General features: G+C 49.6%; 1 protein-coding gene across 3 annotated transcripts in view; it reads right to left on the bottom strand.

The window, feature by feature from the left end:
* The window catches only part of EML3 (EMAP like 3), a 35,469-nt gene extending 19,588 nt beyond the window's left edge, over positions 1-15,881 (bottom strand). Inside the window, exons 1-5 of one of the 3 annotated variants that reach the window (XM_061605669.1) lie at positions 15,429-15,881; positions 5,502-5,684; positions 4,440-4,539; positions 3,186-3,782; positions 1,144-1,251 (exon numbers count right to left, since the gene is read on the bottom strand). In XM_061605669.1, coding sequence (XP_061461653.1) covers positions 1,144-1,251; positions 3,186-3,782; positions 4,440-4,539; positions 5,502-5,684; positions 15,429-15,465 — 1,025 coding nt within the window. In that variant the 5' untranslated portion in view covers positions 15,466-15,881. The remainder of the gene's footprint in view (positions 1-1,143; positions 1,252-3,185; positions 3,783-4,439; positions 4,540-5,501; positions 5,685-15,428) is intronic. The other 2 variants (XM_061605668.1, XM_061605667.1) reach the window with 2 other exon arrangements.
* Positions 15,882-17,342: the final 1,461 nt, after the last annotated feature.

Here is a 17,342-nt window from a genome sequence, read left to right as displayed (position 1 = left end):
TCTTCTCAGTGGCTAACATGCTTCCTTTTCATGCTTACTGGCTCATACAACAACCCCCTGCGACCCTGGTCATTTACACCCCTGGGAAAGATCAGAGTTCAACCTTGGGATAACAGTACCTCCGAGAATGCACAAAGTGCCTTATCCCTCCCCACAGAGCAAACCTAACCAAAGCCCACATGGATCTATATATAGCAGAGGAAATGGTGCAATGCCTTGTGCGTATATGTTTGTTTGGATTTTTGTGTGTGTATGTTGTAGGAGGGGTAGCCAATGTGGTGTCTTCCAGATATTGTAGGGATTACAGTGCCCATCATCTCTGATTAAGGGCCATGCAGGCCAGGGCTGATGGGAGTTGGAGTCCAAAACACCTTGAAGGCACCAGGATGGCTACACTTGGCTTGCAGGGTGCAGTCAGGACTCATCAGAGGTCATCCTCAGAGGTGCCCCTGCCGTCTGAAGTCATATGGATAGCAATCACAGAGAGGAAGAGGTCACATCCACACCTTACATTTAAAATGCATGGCTTCCCCCAAAGAATCCTGTGAACTGCAGTTTACCCCTCACAGAGCTACAATTCCCAGCAGCGTTAACAAACTATAGTTCCCAAGATTCTCTGGGGGAAGCCACGTGCTTTAAATGTAAGGTGTGGATGTGACCAGAGAGAGCCTTCTCCGTGGTGGTGCCTAGTTGTGGAATTCCCTCCCAAGTGAGGCCTGCCTGGCACCAGTGTTGTTATCTTTTTGGCACCAGGCAAAGATTTGTATTCTCTCAGGCTTTTCAATGTATTTTCTCTCTCTGCATGTCAGCATTACATTTTATTAGTATATTTCATATTGGTTTTTCTAAACTGTCCCTGGGAAACTCCAAGGGTTTTCTCGAACAAAGTTCTACTCAGACTAGACCTGTTGAAATTAATAAAGTTAGTCATATCCATTCATTTTAATGGGCCTACTACTCTGAGTAGTGCTAAGAGCGAATAAAACCTCAAATGAACAAAGTGCAGCCTAGGAGTGACATGGTGTTTCTGAGCATGCACAGAGCGCCTTCCATCCCCTCACAGGGCAAATGCAATCAAATGCCACACATCTCCCTATAACGGAAGAAACGAGGTGATGTATTTTGTGAGTGTGTGTGTCTTACTTCTCTAGGCTAGTGGAGTGGTTGAAGAGGTTCGCCGAGGATGCTGCCTTCTTGGACAGGCGCTGCTTGGTTTTGGAGGGCTTGTCAGAGGAGCTGTTTCTCCGCAGCCTGAGAGAGAAAGAAAGAAAGAAAGAAAGAAAGAAAGAAAGAAAGAAAGAAAGAAAGAAAGAAAGAAAGAAAGAAAGAAAGAAAGAAAGAAAGAAAGAAAGAAAGAAAGAAAGGTTACAGAGAAGGCACTGCACAATAGGTATGCTCCTATTCAGACTAGGCCCCTTGATATTAACGGACGTGGCCTAACTGTAGGTCCATTAATTTCAAAGGGTGTGCTGTCACTTAGTTGTTCTATCTCCGCTGCCTCCCAATACCATGGTGGCTTCACGGAGGACAAGGCTACCAATGGCTACTAGCCACAATGGCTACGTCTTCCCTCCACCATCACAGGCAGCGTGCCTCTGAGGGCCCAGTTGCTGGGAATCCCAAGTGGAGAGAGTTGCTGTTGCGCTTCAGCCCTGCTTGTGGGTTCCCCACTTGGGGGCATCTGGTTGGCTGCCGTGAGAACAGGTTGCCGGCCTAGACTGGCCACTGGCCTGGTCCGACCATGGTAATAATGGAGATGAACATCCTACAAGGATCCTTTGCTTGCAATGAAGGGAGTCATTTCTCTTTGTTAGAGGTCTTTTTTTTACCCACAGATACCAGCTGATTTGCTCTCCCCCAGGGCGCATGAGGCCAAGGAGATGGAGAGACTCCAGCCATCCCCTCCTCACAAAGGTGCCGCAGCAGCCAAGCTCATTCCTCTGAGGAAGGGCCCTTCACAGCACTCAGAAGAAGCATGCAGCGCGGGGGCTGCGCTCTGCCCACAGCTGCAAATAGAGACTGGTTTTTACCAAACCCTCAATTCATCCAAGAACGGGGCGGGCTGCTCCAAGCAAGCAGGAAGAAAGCGGAGACAGTCTCGTGGGGGGTGGGGGCGTTAGGGATGGATCACAGGACAAAGAGTGGCCTGGTCACAGGGCTGCCCCAAGACGTTTTGCTGCCTGAGAATGCCCATCGCTTTATCCAAGCGCACAGTACCCAAGTAGTGGAGGCTGGTCCATCGGGGCGAAGGGGGCCCCGCCCCACCAGCCTCTGCCTGCCCTCAGCCAGCCCCCACCTGCCTGGCTTCCCTCACAGGGTGTCCCTGCCTGTCAGTTTCCTCCTCCTCCGTCTCAGTGTTGCCCCTCCTGGAACTCAGCAGGGAGGAGGAAGGAGATGGGGACAAAGCAGACTGAGCTAGTCCTGCCTGTCATGGGCTCCACTTAGGGTTGGGCGCCCTGCTCTCCGCCCCACCAGTCCCAGTGGCCAACAGCCACCACTGCACCCAAGGATGGCCAAGCTACTTTCACACCCGAGGCAGAAAATCTCACAAGCGCCTCTCCTCCTCGCTGACAGTGAAAATATGACAATGATAAAAATAATTGGCTGCCAATTTGTTTCCCCTTTTCATGACTTCTCAAAAACCAGCTGTCTGAGGCGGCTGCCTAATGGTAGAACCAACCCTAGTGACAGCCATTTTCCTGAAATCAGGTGTGGGGAACCTCCGGCCTACGGGCCAGATTTGGCCTGCCAGGTCTCCCCTTTTGGCTGTTGAGCAGTTTTCCCCAAACCACTCCCACCAGGTGTGGGGCAGGTAAAGACACACCTAGAAAGCAGGTCAGAACTCCCTGCACATCAGCTGATGGAGTTCAATCCTGCTGAACTACAACTCCCATCCTCCCTGATCATTCCCTGGCCATCTTTGCATGGGCTAATGGGAGGAGATGTTCAGCTACACCAGGAGGGCCAAAGGTTCCCCACACCTAACTTAAACAACCATTTTTCTCTTGGAGCCAGGAAGATGGCTCTGGAGGTTCTGGTAGGAATTTTTTTTTAAAAAAAGCCGACATTAAACCCGGCACTTCCAGAGCAATGAACAGTTTCTGCAACGCCTCCTTCCTCCTTTCTCTTTCTTCCTGCACAGAATCCAGGAGTCCCACCCTGACCACCTCCACTTTCAAACTCACAGCTCTTTCTTGCTGGCTATCAAACTCTGCACAGCTGGAACTGGGGAGGCAGGGGTGCTGCTGCTGCTGCTGCTCCCCACTTCCGATGGAGGCTCCGGGGATGCCGTCTCCTGTCCCGGCGGCTGAGTCGAGGGCCGGGACTGCCCCGGGCTGGGGGCTTTGTCTCTGTTGTCTTCAGGGGGAGGTTCCCCAACGTCTTGAGCTTCGTGGGGACAAGTGCTAGGAAGGTGGCAACCAATGCCTCCAGTCCGGGGGTCCTCCTGAACATTTCGTATCTCGGAGGCAAATCCTGCGTCTCCTCCATCGGCCTGCAATCTGAAGGAGTTATTACATGGCTCCAGGGGGGTCCCGCTGGCTGAGCTCTGGGTGCAGCCTGGCTCCCCTGTGCCAGAAATGGCTTGGTCTGGCTGTCCTTGAGCCACCGAGCTCCCAGTCTGCTTAAGGTGCCCATTGCTACAGCACTGGCCCTCCTTTGCCACCAGCACAGCCAACTCCTCTGTCTGCGTCCCAGTGCTGACCCTTGATGAGCCCTGTGTCCTTTCAGGGCAAGGCACCACTGGCTTCTTGCAGCCTCCTGGCTGCTGCGTGGCAGGTGAACTACAAAGCAAAACTCAGTATCAGTTGGGAAACACCAGCTTGTACGAATTGTCCTTGCAAACACCCTACACCGGTGGAGGCTGGCCTGTTAGGGCGAATAGGACTCTGCCTCACCGACCTCAGCCTGCCCTCAGCCAGCCTGCCTTCTTACTTACAACCAATCTGCTCTGCCTGCCATTGGCTCTGGCTCCACCTACTGTTGGGCTCCCTGTCTTCCGCCCTACCAGTCCCAATGGGCACCAGCTGCCACTGCACCCTACTGAACATCCCCCTCCTATCAAACAGTCAAGTTGCCAGATGTGTTTCAGAAAGCTGAAAGACGGCCCAGAGAGGCCAACAGTAGGCAGAGTCAGAACCAATGACCGGCTGAGCCGACTAATTCTAGTTCTGTCCCCATCCTCCTCCTGCCTGGTGAGTTCTAGAAGGGGCAATGCTGAGACTGAAGGAGGTGGGAGCTGACAGGCAGTGCCACCCCCTCAATGGGTTATAAATAAGAAGGGCGGCAGGCGAAGGCTGGCTGAGGTTGATGGGCAGTGCCCCATTTGCTCAAATGGACTGAACTCCACTGGTTGGGAGTGGGCGACAGGTGGCCCTCAAAAGTGCCGTTGTTGCCGGTGCCTAGATTTGTCCATCCCAATGATCCTTCAAGATAAGTACCTGGAAGAATCGTTGGAGAAAGCAGGAGGCAGGATCCAGAGGGCACCGTTGCCTTGCGGAAGGACTGCAGGGTCTTTGGCATCTGATAGACTGGAATTTGCTGCAGGGAAACAGGAATGTGAATTAACACAATCATTCTCACTAGGCAATTTCTAGGCTTTAAGCAACCTGCTCCCACCCACGTATCGTGTCAGGATGGGGTCACATTTTAACATTAGAAGGGGTGGATTATAACCAATTATTTAATTTATTTATTTGTTAGATTCATATCCCGCCCTTCCTCCCAGTAGGAGCCCAGAGTGGCAATAACCACTGCCTCTTTTATTTCTTATCTATTGTATTTTATGGTATTACAATTCGAATTCCATAGATTTGTATGGAATTGTAATACAACCTAAGATTTTTTTTAAAGCAATGAAAATACAATTAAAAATCGATATGAATATGTAACTCTGTCTTCAATCACAAATCCACAGAGAAGCTGAGAACCACCTGAATGAAGCTGGTGGTCCATGGACTGCAATTTGGGAACCTCCGATTCAAACGATCCCCTCATATTGTCCCTGGAGTCTTGGCTCCTTCCCCCTGCCCCCCCAGGACCACCTACATATGTTTTCAAATGGACACGCTGTATGGTAACGCAGAACCAATCCGCAATGAGCTTTTACTTTCGGATTCAAACCACATTCTCAAAAAGCGCTGTTCAGGAGCAAAATAATATGCAAGAGATTTAGACCGTGCATGGACTAGATAAGCCCCCTCCCAAGTACTCACTCCTGTGGATTCTAGAATAAAATGCCGTGTGTACACAGCTTAAGTCTGGTTTTGTCCCTGTTCTCCTCCCTGCTGAGTGATTCCACAGGGGGCAACACTGAGACTAAGCAAGAGAAGGACGCAGCTGACAGCCAAGGCCACCCCCTGGACTGGATGGAAGTAAGAAGAGAGGTGGGTAGGGGCTGGCCAAGGGCAGACTTCGATGTGTGGGGCACTGACCCATTTGTCTTCCCACCCACAGCTGATTTGCTAAAGGTGTCCATCGGCCGGGATTCTTGACAGCCTCACCTTCCAGCAACTGCTGCCGGAGCAGAGGGATCTGCTGGTCGTAGGAGCTGAGTCTCCGCAGCGCATCTGCCAATGCCGACTTCACCAGGGTCAGCTCCTCTTCCTGGGTCCGCAGCCGGGAATCGAGGTCAGCGAGCCAGTCTGGATGGCGCAGGATGCTGTTGCTACCCAAGAGGTTCTCACCTAAAAAGGACAGAATCACCCGGGCTATGGTTAGACCTAGAATCGTAAGCAGTGCTTTTAAAAAGCAGTAGGTTTTGGCCCCACTGACCTAACTGAGGATGGCGCCGTGCAGGGTTTATTCTAATTTCTTCCCACGACTGCACAAGCAGCCAGCATGCTGCCTGCCCCCAAACTAGTCAAGCAATCTGTCCCATAATATGCTAGGAGCAGGGCTTTTTTGGGGTGACAGTTTAAAGCAGAATAACACCCACCCAGCCCTAATGAAACGAAAGTAGGTGCAACTTCATTACTTCAGCACTGGACATTCTCCTTCTGTTCTGCCAAGCAATGAGTTTTGTGTAGCTCCAAACCCTGCTGTTCCTACGCCAGAAAGAGCTGCTCCTTATTTACTGCACTTAAACACACACAGACGTTTTGCCAGAACCCATAATGGTCACAACGGTCTATAATTAACACGGCAGGGAGAGATGGTTACGGTTTCCCGAACAAGGCTTGTCTTGGAGTGCCACAGTTCACAGAGGGAGGGAGAGAAGAGGAAAAGGGCCTGTTGGTTCAAGCCAGGGCCTCTGGCCCCCATTTTGCAGGCACCGAGCCCAGATCTTGCCTCATGCGCAGCCAGCCTTGTTTGTGCTGGCAGGGAAGGCCAGTGGCCGTTGGGAGGAAACAACTCCAGCCTTAGACATTCCTGATGCCACCGTCGGCCGCAGAACACGGGTCCCTGAATAACCCGGCGGTAAGGCCCGTTGCCCCCTGGGTGCTCTACGAATGTGCAGGGGAGGCAGAAGGCAGGAGACACGCATACTCAAGATCACTTAACCCAGATCAGCCACCCCTTACTACCCTTTTCCATAATCAGTAGGAATATAAGAGCCGTGTTGGGTCAGGCCAAAGGGGGCTGATCTAGTCCAGCATCCTGTTAGGAGGCCCCTCTTCCCCTCACAGAATGACAGTTGCCAGAGTGATTTAACAAACAATCGCTCTTCCCCAGGATCTCTGGGAATTGTAGCTCTATGAGCAAAACAGGGTTCTCCCAACAACTCTTGGCACCCCTTGACAAACTACAGTTCCCAGGATTCTTTGGGGGATGCCATGGCTGTTCAAGCGCTATCATACTGCTTTAAATGTACTGAGCAGGAGACGGGGCTTAGTATTATTAAATTCAATTAAAGTGGAATACTGGTGCAATAAATGTATGGCGAGAATGTAGCCTAGACTGAGAAGTGGGTGGTAAAGAAGGCCTCCGTCCAAGAAACAGAGGATGTGGGGGCTTAAGAGAGGCCTGGATCTGAGGAGCTGGTACAAAAAAATGGAGACTGTTATTTGGGGGGAAGGGGCCGAAATCCTTGGTCTTTGGGCTGAGAAACAGAGAAATCAGATGGGCTTTAAGTACTCCAAACAGGCCCTGCTTTGTCCAGTTCCCCCTCCTCCATACACACTTATCCCCCAAAAAACCCGAACAAAAAAGCACTTTTCCCCTGTGACCTTTTCTATTCACATCTCTCCACCCAGCCCCGCAAGTATTGCCAACTCAAAAGGGGAGGGGAGAGGGCAGGGGGGCCTTTCCGGACTGCTGAAATTCAGACTGGACCCTGAGTGGGAGGCTTTGGGTCCTAGTTCAAATCCTCACTCAGCCGTGCATTTACCCAAACGGGACCATCGGGAGCTGCCCGACACTGAGTCAGGCCCTTGGGCCATCAAGCTCCGTACTGACTGGCAGCGGCCGTCCAAGGCTTCAGACAGGCGTCTCTCCCGCCCAGCCCTGCCTGGAGATGCAAAGGACTGACCCTGGGACCTTCTGCACTGCAAAGCTGACCTACACCCCGTGCCTAAATGGTCCCCTCAATACCCACACCAAGGACAGGGAAGCTTTTTCAGCACAAGGGCTGCATCTCCTTCTAGGTAACCTTCTGAGGGCACACGCCTGTGGTGAGCAGCGTCAGAGGCAAAAGTGGGCAGGGCTGTGGATGTGACTGTTACCTTTGTACAGGAAACTAATTTCCACACTCACACATACCCGTCTGTATCCTCCGTCTGGGCAAGCAAGACGAAGTGGCAGAGTTCAAGGGCACATTCCAGTCAGGCAAAAACTCTCAGGGTGCCAAGCAGGGCCACGGAGATGTTTTCTGCTGAGAGGGAGCATGGCCAGGGGGCAGTTCCAAGGGCCAGACAGAGAGGCCTGGAGGGCCGCATTCAGGCCTCAGGCCTGAGATTCTTCATCTCCAGGATAAGATGGAAAATCCTCAGTCCAAATTTCAACTTCCTGTTCTCCACTTCTGACAGGGCATGAAGATTGCCACACCTCACATCCCTGCTTTACACCCAGAAACTTAGATATGGAATGTGGGATTTGACGATTCGTATAGCCTTGCCCAGGCGCTTTGTGTGCATGGCATCCAGAGATCTTGGGCCTGCAGTTTCCAATGGAAATATCACCCCACACTCACACACGCCCTCCCCCCTCCCTACGAAACACGTTGGGTGACATTTTTGGGCAAGGTGCTCATCTCAGGAATGAAACCTTCAGGGACAGGCACCTCCCAGGCCTCTCCCTGGCTCCAGAGGGAGTGCAGAAGAGAGCCAGGTCATTTTGAAATAGGGCCACCAATTGCTGTATCTTTCCACAGCCATTTTGTGGGAGGGGGGCACTTCTAGTCTCCCAAATGTCACAGCACCTTAGAATGCAGTGACCTGACGAGTCAAGCAACATAACTGAGTGTCACCAAATATATATATATAAAGTCTTCTCATTTTGAAAGTCTTATGTGGCCAACGTAGCCTTCATATGTGTTAAAAACCCTGACACTTTGCATGACAAGTGACATAACTGTTTTTTCATGAACCACGGATAAAAAAAGGTGCCTAATTTTAAAAATTTGTGTCGCAAACATTGCCTACGTATGTATTAAACCCTGACACTTCATATGCCAACTTATAACTAGGTGTGCCTTTTTTTTCAATCACCTCCGATACCAAAAGACAGTCTCCTCATTTTGAAATTCTTAGGTGGCAAACGCAGCCTTCATAAAACTTGCTTTGCCCATGCTAGGGGTTTTCCCAGTTACTCATGACTGGTGCAGTTGCTTCCGGTTGCTGGGCTATACAAATGGGGAGAAGAGAGAGGCAAACACATCCACAGTTTCCCTCAGCGCCCACGTAGCACAGTTGGGGAGTGGCGTATGTGTGTCTGTGGAGGATAAGGTCACATTTCACAGCATACATTTACAGCACGTAGCTTACCCAAAAGGATCTTGTCATCCCTCACAAAGCTACAATTCACAGCACCCTTAACAAACTACAGTTCCCAGGATTCTTTTAGGGGAAGCCATGTGCTTTAAATGTATGGTGTGGATGTGACTTAAATGTGTGTCTGTCCTGGGTGAGGGGGACAAGAACCACAAACCTTTTCTTTCCATTTTAACTTCAAAGAAGAGGGTGTTAAACTGACAGCAAGATGGGGTGAGCTAAACTCAGGCCCCAAAAGAGAACACCGGCTATAATTCTCTTGAGGAAAAGGCCAGAGAGATAAACAGGGGAAGAGCCTTAGGTCAGTGGCAGAGTATCCACTCTGCATGCAGAGGGTCCCAGGTCCAATCCCCAGCGTCCCCAGGTAGGGCTGGCAGAGAACTCTCCTCTAAAACACTGGACAGCTGCTGCCAGTCAGTGTAGACAACAGTAGTGTAGTGGCAAATTCAGAAGTGCAGGGCTCCTTCATGTTAGTCACAGCCATGCCCCCCCCTTTTTGCTGCTGGGTTGAGAATGAGATCCTTGTTAATGCCTTCTCCCACAACATCCCTAGGAGCCAATAAGCATGAAAGGGGAGAGTGTAAGCTGCTGAGAAGAGTCTTCTCAATGGCTGAATCACCTCGTTTCACTCTGATTGGCTCCAATCAGCAGGAAAAAACAAGGAAGCATGTTAGAAGACTCTTTTCAGTGGCTAACACTCTCCCCTTTCATGCTGATTGTCTCATAGGATGCTGAAGGCATAGGGACCCTGCTCCCAAAAACGTAAACGGTAGAAAAAACCCTGAGACCCTAGACGACTACACCCCTGGTAGACAATAAGTTGGATGGATCAACGGTCTAACTGAGGTCACATCCACACCATACATTTAAAGCATATTTAAAGCGCGTGGCTGCCTTCAGAGAATGCTGGGAACTGTAATTTACCCCTCACAGAGCTACAATTCCCAGCACTCTTAACAAGCTACAGTACCCAGGATACTTTGGGAAAAACTCTGTGCTTTAAATATATGGTATGGATGTACATATATTTTTTTGGGGAGGAATCTTAATCAGTTAGTTAAAGAATGTGATTCCCCCCAGTTCGTTCCTTTGAAGTACATTTACACGCTCAGAGACAATCTGAATTCTGGCAAGGAACCGGGAGGAAGGAACCCATGAAGTGATTTTGGATCACTCGCTCCAAAAGAAATAATTTAATTTAATAACATTTAATTTCCCTCAGAGAATCCTGGGAACTGACGTTTGTTAAAGGTGCTGGTGTGAAAGGTAAACTACAGTTCCCAGGGTTCTTTGGGGGAAATTAAATGTTATTAAATTAAATTATTAACACAGCCTTGCTTCATGTTTGGCAGAGTAGGCCAAAAAAGAAATAGTAGGCTAAAGGCTGAAGGACGAGATGCTATCAGGAGACTAAACCGCTCTGGATTTCACAACCCTGGCTGCAAGACACCCACGGGATTGTTAGGCCCTAGTCAACTGTCCCTAATCCTTTGGATTTTTCCTCCATCTTCTTCCCTTCAGATACCGCTCAGGTGTTTCCCAGCTCAGGCGAGGAAAAAGCAAAGAATTCAAGATATGCAGCATGTCTTTTGAAGGTTGCAAAAGGATTAGGTGACACCTTAAGCTTTTGTACACAATGTGGTGCTATTTTATTTAACATACACTAAATAGCATGGAACGGAATCAGATTTGGAGCCAGTCATTCAAAAAATTTGGCTAAGAAACTGAGGAGATAGGAGCTTATATACATTGGGGGGATGGGAACCTTTTTCAGCTCGAAGGCTGCATTCTCTTCTAGACAACCTTCCAGGGGCCACATGCCAGTGGTGTGCAGGATCAGAGGCAAAAGTGAGTGGAAAAATAAATGTTACCTTTATACTTAGGCTAGTTTCTACATACACTCACACACCTCTCTAAACACTCAGGAGGCGTGAGGGCTGTGGTCTAGAGAGTGCGTGTGCGGCCTGGGGATTGTTCCCAGGGCCAGACAGAAAGGCCGTTGTTATATAGTGCATTTCAAGTGTCCAAAGCCCTTCGTTTCTGTTGACTTAGAAATATCTTGCAAGCGACAGCCTTGGAAGGTAGACTTTTGTTATCCCTGCGCCGCAGACAGAGAAGGCAATTTGCCTAATATGCCTAAGTGAGATAGCATCTGAGGCAAGATTTGAATGAGGGACTTTCCAGGTCATAATTTTAGCTACTGTGGTACACCAGGCAGAACATTACTGCTTCTAACTAAGCCCATTCACCCACCATTATTTCTTTAAGCTTTTCACCTTTACGGAGCCTTTTTTACACTAACATGTTGGCCACAGAATGATAGGCAAGCTGCAAAGGATTCTGGAATATGTTCTAGGTGGACTGCTCAGTTTACATAGGACACTGGCCTTGACAGTTGAATCTTATCACTGTTGCTTCTTCTGAACGTATAATGAACCATAAAATGTGTGCTTCTCTGTCGATGCACATTTGATGGGTAGCAATGATAGATAAGCTGTTAGCCAGGAAATCTTGTGCACCATGACTAATCTTCTCAATGATAAGCCTCTGAGCAAACCCCAGTGAAAAAAACGGCTGCTCCAATCTAAAGCCACACATTAAGATCTCTTATTATAAATTAAGCACCTGTTTACCCATACCTGAGATGTATATTTTTAGGATCCAACCTATTTTTTCTAATTGTAAGTTGTGTTTAAATTGTTTTTAGGAATGTATTTTAAATTGTGACCTGGCCTCCGACTTCAGGGTGAAGGGCAGGTAATTAATTTAATTTAATTTAATAATACTAAGCCCCATCTACACTATACATTTAAAGCAGTTATACTACTTGAACAGGTGTTGTTATGTGCCTTCAAGTTGTTTACGACTTATGGCGACCCTATGAATCAGCGACCTCCAAGACCATCTGTCACGAACCACCCTGTTCAGATCGTGTACGTTCAGGTCTGGGGCTTCCTTTATGGAGTCAATCCATCTCTTGTTTGGTCTTCCTCTTTTTCTACTCCCTTCTGTTTTTCCAAGCATTATTGTCTTTTCTAGTGAATCATGACTTCTCATTATGTGTCCAAAGTATGATAACCTCAGTTTCATAATTTTAGCTTCTAGCGATAGTTCTGGTTTAATTTGTTCTAACACCCAATTATTCGTCTTTTTTGCAGTCCATGGTATATGCAAAGCTCTCCTCCAACACCACATGTCAAATGAGTTGATTTTTCTCTTATCCACTTTTTTCACTGTCCAACTTTCACATCCATACATAGAGATCGGGAATACCATGGTCTGAATGATCCTGACTTTAGTGTTCAGCGATACATCTTGGCATTTGAGGACCTTTTCTAGGCATGGCTTCCTCCAAAGAATCCTGGAAACTGTAGTCTGTTAAGGATGCTGAGAGTTATTAGGAGACCCCTATACCCTGCATAAAGCTACAATTCCCATAGTTCCCTGGGATCGAGACTGATGGTTAAACCACTCTAGGCACAGTAGCTTGTGAGGGGAATAAGGGATTCCTAGCAACTCAGCATATTTAACACACTACAGTTCCCAATATTCTTTGAGGGAAGCCATGGCTGTTTAAAGTGTTATGATGCTACTTTATAGTGGCAGATGGGGCCTAGGTTACCTCTACCCTTTGCTGTGCACATCTCACAGTCTGGTTTGTCAAAGGGTAGTAAACAAAACATCTTGAAATTCTTGCTTAACTCTGAAGCAAACTGGGTGGCCTTGGTCAAGTCGTTTTCTCTCGGCCTACCCTACAGTTCTTTGTAGGACAGGTGAGATATGAATAGGCTAAAACAAATAATACCCCCCCATCTGTAAAACAGGAGTAAAAGCTAGCCGTACTTCACAGGGTTGTTGTGAGAATAGAAAATCAACAGAAAGAGTTGCCCACTCCTGGTCCTACAGGCATAGTGAGCTTTTACATCTCACACAACAAATAAACAGGGCACAGACAGAACTTAGACACGGAATTAACTGAATTGGTGGGTCACGATTTCACAAAGTTTAGAAGCTCTGCCCACATTCACACTAGTCATACCCTGTTCTATTGACTTTGGCTGCAGATGTTGCAACATGTGGCTTCCTCTAAGCTCCAGGACTGATGGGAAGTGTGTCAGGGTGTGAGCAAGTCTGTTTACATGCAAAACCTATCCCAGACGGGGAATGAATCCCTGTAGCTTCTTTGCCCAGAAACAGACAGAAAGAAAAACCGCTGCAGATTTGCAGGGAGGTAGATTCTATTACGTATGGACATGGGGAAAATCTTGCGGGCTGCCACAGCTGTAAAAACACACACACACCATACATTGAAAGCACACTGTTTCCCCCAAAGAATCCTGGGAACTGTAGTTTGTTAAGGGTGTTGAGAAGTGTAGCTCTGTTGGAGGGTAAACTACAGCTCCCAGGATTCTTTGGGGGAAATGATGTGCTTCCAATGCGCTTTAAATGTATGGTGTGTAGCAGCTAAGTAATTCTAGCAAAGGGACACGGATAGATAGATAGATAGATAGATAGATAGATAGATAGATAGATAGATAGCTGCCTGATGAAAAGTAAAACACTGAGAGAAGTAGAAGGGGTGTGTGTGTGTTTGTGAGATCAAAGGGTAGGGAACCTGCTGCCCCTGAGACATTGCTGGACTCCAACTCCCATCAGCCCAGCCCAGCATGGCCAATTGTCAGGGTTGATAGGAGCTGGAGTCCAGAAACATATGCAGGAGCACAGGTGACCCACCCCACAAAACACACTTATGGCATGTAGTAGACCAGTGAAAACCGTACTCACAAGACCTTTGAATATGCTTCTCAGCTAAAAAACAGTGTGTGTGCAATCGATGCTCTTGCCCACAGGTTGCACATTCCTTCCTGCATAGAAACTCTGAGATTCCACCGAATCACACAGGCACCCCTATCGACACCAGTAGTAGAGTGGCAAATTCAGAAGTGCAGGGTCCCTTCAAGATAGTCATGCCACACCCCCACACAGCCACACCCCCTCAGTCGCTTGCTTGCTTGCCATCGTCATCTCCACACTCCTCAGTCCTTCTCACATATGCTTTCTCCCACAACAACATACATCCCTATGAGCCAATCAGCATGAAAGGGGAGAGTGTTAGCTACTGAGAAGAATCTTCTCAGCAACTGACTCACCTCTTTTCACTCTGATTGGCTCCAATCAATAGGAACAGACAAGGAAGCATGTTAGAAGTCTCTTCTCAGTGGCTAACACACTCCCCTTTCATGCTAATTGGCTTGCAGGACACTGGTGACAATAGGACCCTGCTGGGACCCTGCTCCCAAAAGAGGAAGGGGTCTAACACTCTCTGAGACCCCGGACGACTACACTCCTGATCAACAGCACACTCTCCTCCTGTGTTGACATAGTGTGTTGACAAGAGCACACAAGAGTCACCCAAGGCATACTTCCCCAAATGGCCAGCCCACATTTCCCTGTGACCATACACTGCATATAAATACGCACAAGACACCTACCTGACGCAGGAGCTCTTTAACCACAGCCACAGAATCTGTCCGACTCAACTGCCGCCCCCTAAACCCCTGCAAACCGACACGCCACCTACTAGTGCTTTTAAAATCAACACCCACAAGATGCTGAGGATCAGACTGTAAAGCGTACAGACAAATGTCAGCTGGGAAAGGTTTGTTTACTTGACAGAAGCGACTGCAATGCAGGCTTGTGGAAATACAAGACCCGCTGGCTTGTATTCAGCTAAGTCCTACTCAGAGTAGTAGACCCACTGACACGAATGAACCCCCGTTAGCCATCCTGGCTACTCACTTCAATGGGGCTACTCTGACTAGACCCTGAACGCCACCCACTGTGCTCACTGAACCTTTACTCTTGAGTAAGTATGCCTAAAGTTTATCAGCTGGGCAGCTCGACTCAAGTGTAACCCCCAAGGACAGGAGTGGGGCAGGGAGCACTTGCCCCCCCACGGAGTAATTCTACATATGGGTTGCCAATGAGCTGCAGTGACAAATAATATACCTTGCCGGTTCCCCCTACAAAAAACGTTTCTGAGACACTCTTCCTCTCTTTACTCAGACGTAAATCTTGCTGCGTGCCACCGGGGCTGTCCCTTTTACATTCTCCTCCAGGAAGGATTCAGAGGTAGTTGAAAGGCGGGTTGCACCTTGACCCACGAGTTTGTTTGTTTTTTAACCCCACGTATCTCAGCCGGGGGCGGGGGAAAGTGCGTGTGAGACGATCTACTCTGCTGCTCCCCAAGCCCAGCTTCAGCCGGGAGGGGGAAAGGCTGAGAGAAAAGAGCGAAGGGCCCAGGTTGGTTACCCTACTTGAACCTCGCTTCGCAGCCTCGCCACGCTTAGGTGGCCTCCCCCCGCCTCTCTCCGGCGCCCCCTTGCGCGAGGCAAGTCCACCCGGCGCTCCGTCTCCGGAGCCACGGCGGGAAATGGGAGATACAAATCGTCGCAAAAATAACAATCGATAACACCGAATCCAGCTCAAGCGCACGCTCACCGTCGGGGCTGCGGCTGCGCTCCGGGTAGCCGTCCATGGTGGCTGAGCGACGGCGCGTCTCGCTTCCATGCGCCCTTCACGCGCTCTCCAGCTGCCTCCTCCGAGGCTAATGGGCAGGAGATGAAGAAGCCAGGACGGCCCCGGGGATTTGCGGAAGGAGGCGGCGGCAGCGGCGGCAGCGGCAGCGGCGGCAGCAGCAGCAGCGCCCGCCCCGTCCCGACCTCGCTGCTGCCGCCGCACTCCCCCCCCCCAGGAAGCAGGAGGGCGGTATGTCATTTCCCTTGCAGGGAGGAAAACAATAATAAAAGCGGTGCATCGCGCGGCGTTCGCTCTCGGTCTCCCCTCCTCGTCTGGGTCCTCTCTTTCTCTTTCGGATTGTTTGTTTCTCAGCCGCCGGGCCCAGAGTCCCAAACTGGAAAGCGGGGGGGGGAGAGCTCTCTGCCTGCTGGACCAAATTAGAAAGTTTGGAGTGGGGGGGCGACGGAGGAGAAGGGCGATGTCTGCCGGAGGGTCTCCAACGGGAAGGAAGAGTTGGGAGAGCGTGTCGTGTTGAGAAGGGCTCTCTAGATGTGGTGCAGGAATGCGGGGCCTGTGCCATTCTTCTGTCTCCCCCAGCCCGGGGTGTAGTCGTCCAGGGTCTCAGGTCTTACGACTCCTTACTTTTTTAGGCACAGGGTCCCAGCTAGGTCCCTATGTCTCCAGCATCCTATGAGCCAATCAGCATGAAAGGGGAGAGTATTAGCCACTGAGCAGAGTCTTCTAACATGCGTCCTTGTCCATTTCTGCTGATTGGAGCCAATCAGAGTGAAAGGAAGTGAGTTAGCTACTGACAAGATGTTTCTCAGTAGCTAACACACTCCTCTTTCATGCTCATTAGCTCGTAGGGTCACCTGTTGTGGCAGGTGAAGGCATTAGGGGGTTGGACTTGATGGCCTTATAAGACCCTTCCAACTCTACTATTCTATGATTTACAAGGATCTCATTCTCAACCCATCAGCAAAAAAGGAGGGGAGAGGAGGGGACATGGCTGTGACTATCATGAAGGGACCCTGCACTTCTGAATTTGCCACTACACGACTGCCCCCAGAATCCAAGATATTGAGAGCCTGGGGTGGTTTATGCCTAGGCTGAGCTTGGAGGTTCCCTCTTCCTTATTTCTGTGTTGTCTCTCACCATCACAGCTTCTGAGCCGTTATTTTGTACCCAGCTCCGGTTGGTGGATCTTGGGTTCTAGTCATAACTGCTGCCCATTGGGACTGGTAGGGCAGAAGGCAGAGAGCCCCACAGAAGGTGGAGCCAGAGCCAATGACGGACAGACCCAACTAATTCTAGTTTTGTCCCAATCCTCCTCCTCCTCCCTGCTGAGTTCTACAAGGGCAACACTGAGACTACAGGCAGGGCCACCTCCTGGGACTGCATGTAAACAAGAAGGTCAGCTGGCTGTGGGAGGAAGACCAACATGGTGGGGCAGTGCCCCACTTGCCCTAACAGGCCAGCCTCCATTAGTTCTGTTAAAAAACAAATCTGGGTCCTGCAATCCTCAAGGCTGTCCATGCCAAGAATGTATAGGCCTCAGGAAATAATCAACTCCCCACCCCCATAACGCAGAATTTGCCCTCAGCCACCTCTACCCGCGCATTAACCCCAGGAAACAGACTGCCAGGCATGCCCCTGCCATAGTTTGCCCAACCCCTGGAACACCAAGAGCAAAGATGGGGGGAAATTCCTGTCCTCCGTTTCTTTCTTCACCCACACTAAAGCTGGACGCTTGTTCTCGGATGGGGAACACAAGGACTTTTGAGCACTGTTGGTCCCCGAGCAAGCAGCAGAGGAGGAAGTCTGCTGGAAACTTTATATACAGATAAGCGGCTTCTGTCCCTGGTTGGCAGTTGTGATTTTGCAGTGCAGGAACTC

Source organism: Rhineura floridana, chromosome 22 (assembly GCF_030035675.1).
Source record: "Rhineura floridana isolate rRhiFlo1 chromosome 22, rRhiFlo1.hap2, whole genome shotgun sequence".
Taxonomy (NCBI): Eukaryota; Metazoa; Chordata; class Lepidosauria; order Squamata; family Rhineuridae; genus Rhineura; species Rhineura floridana.
Note: the sequence above shows the minus strand (reverse complement) of the source record. Positions and strands in the feature narration are given on the sequence as shown.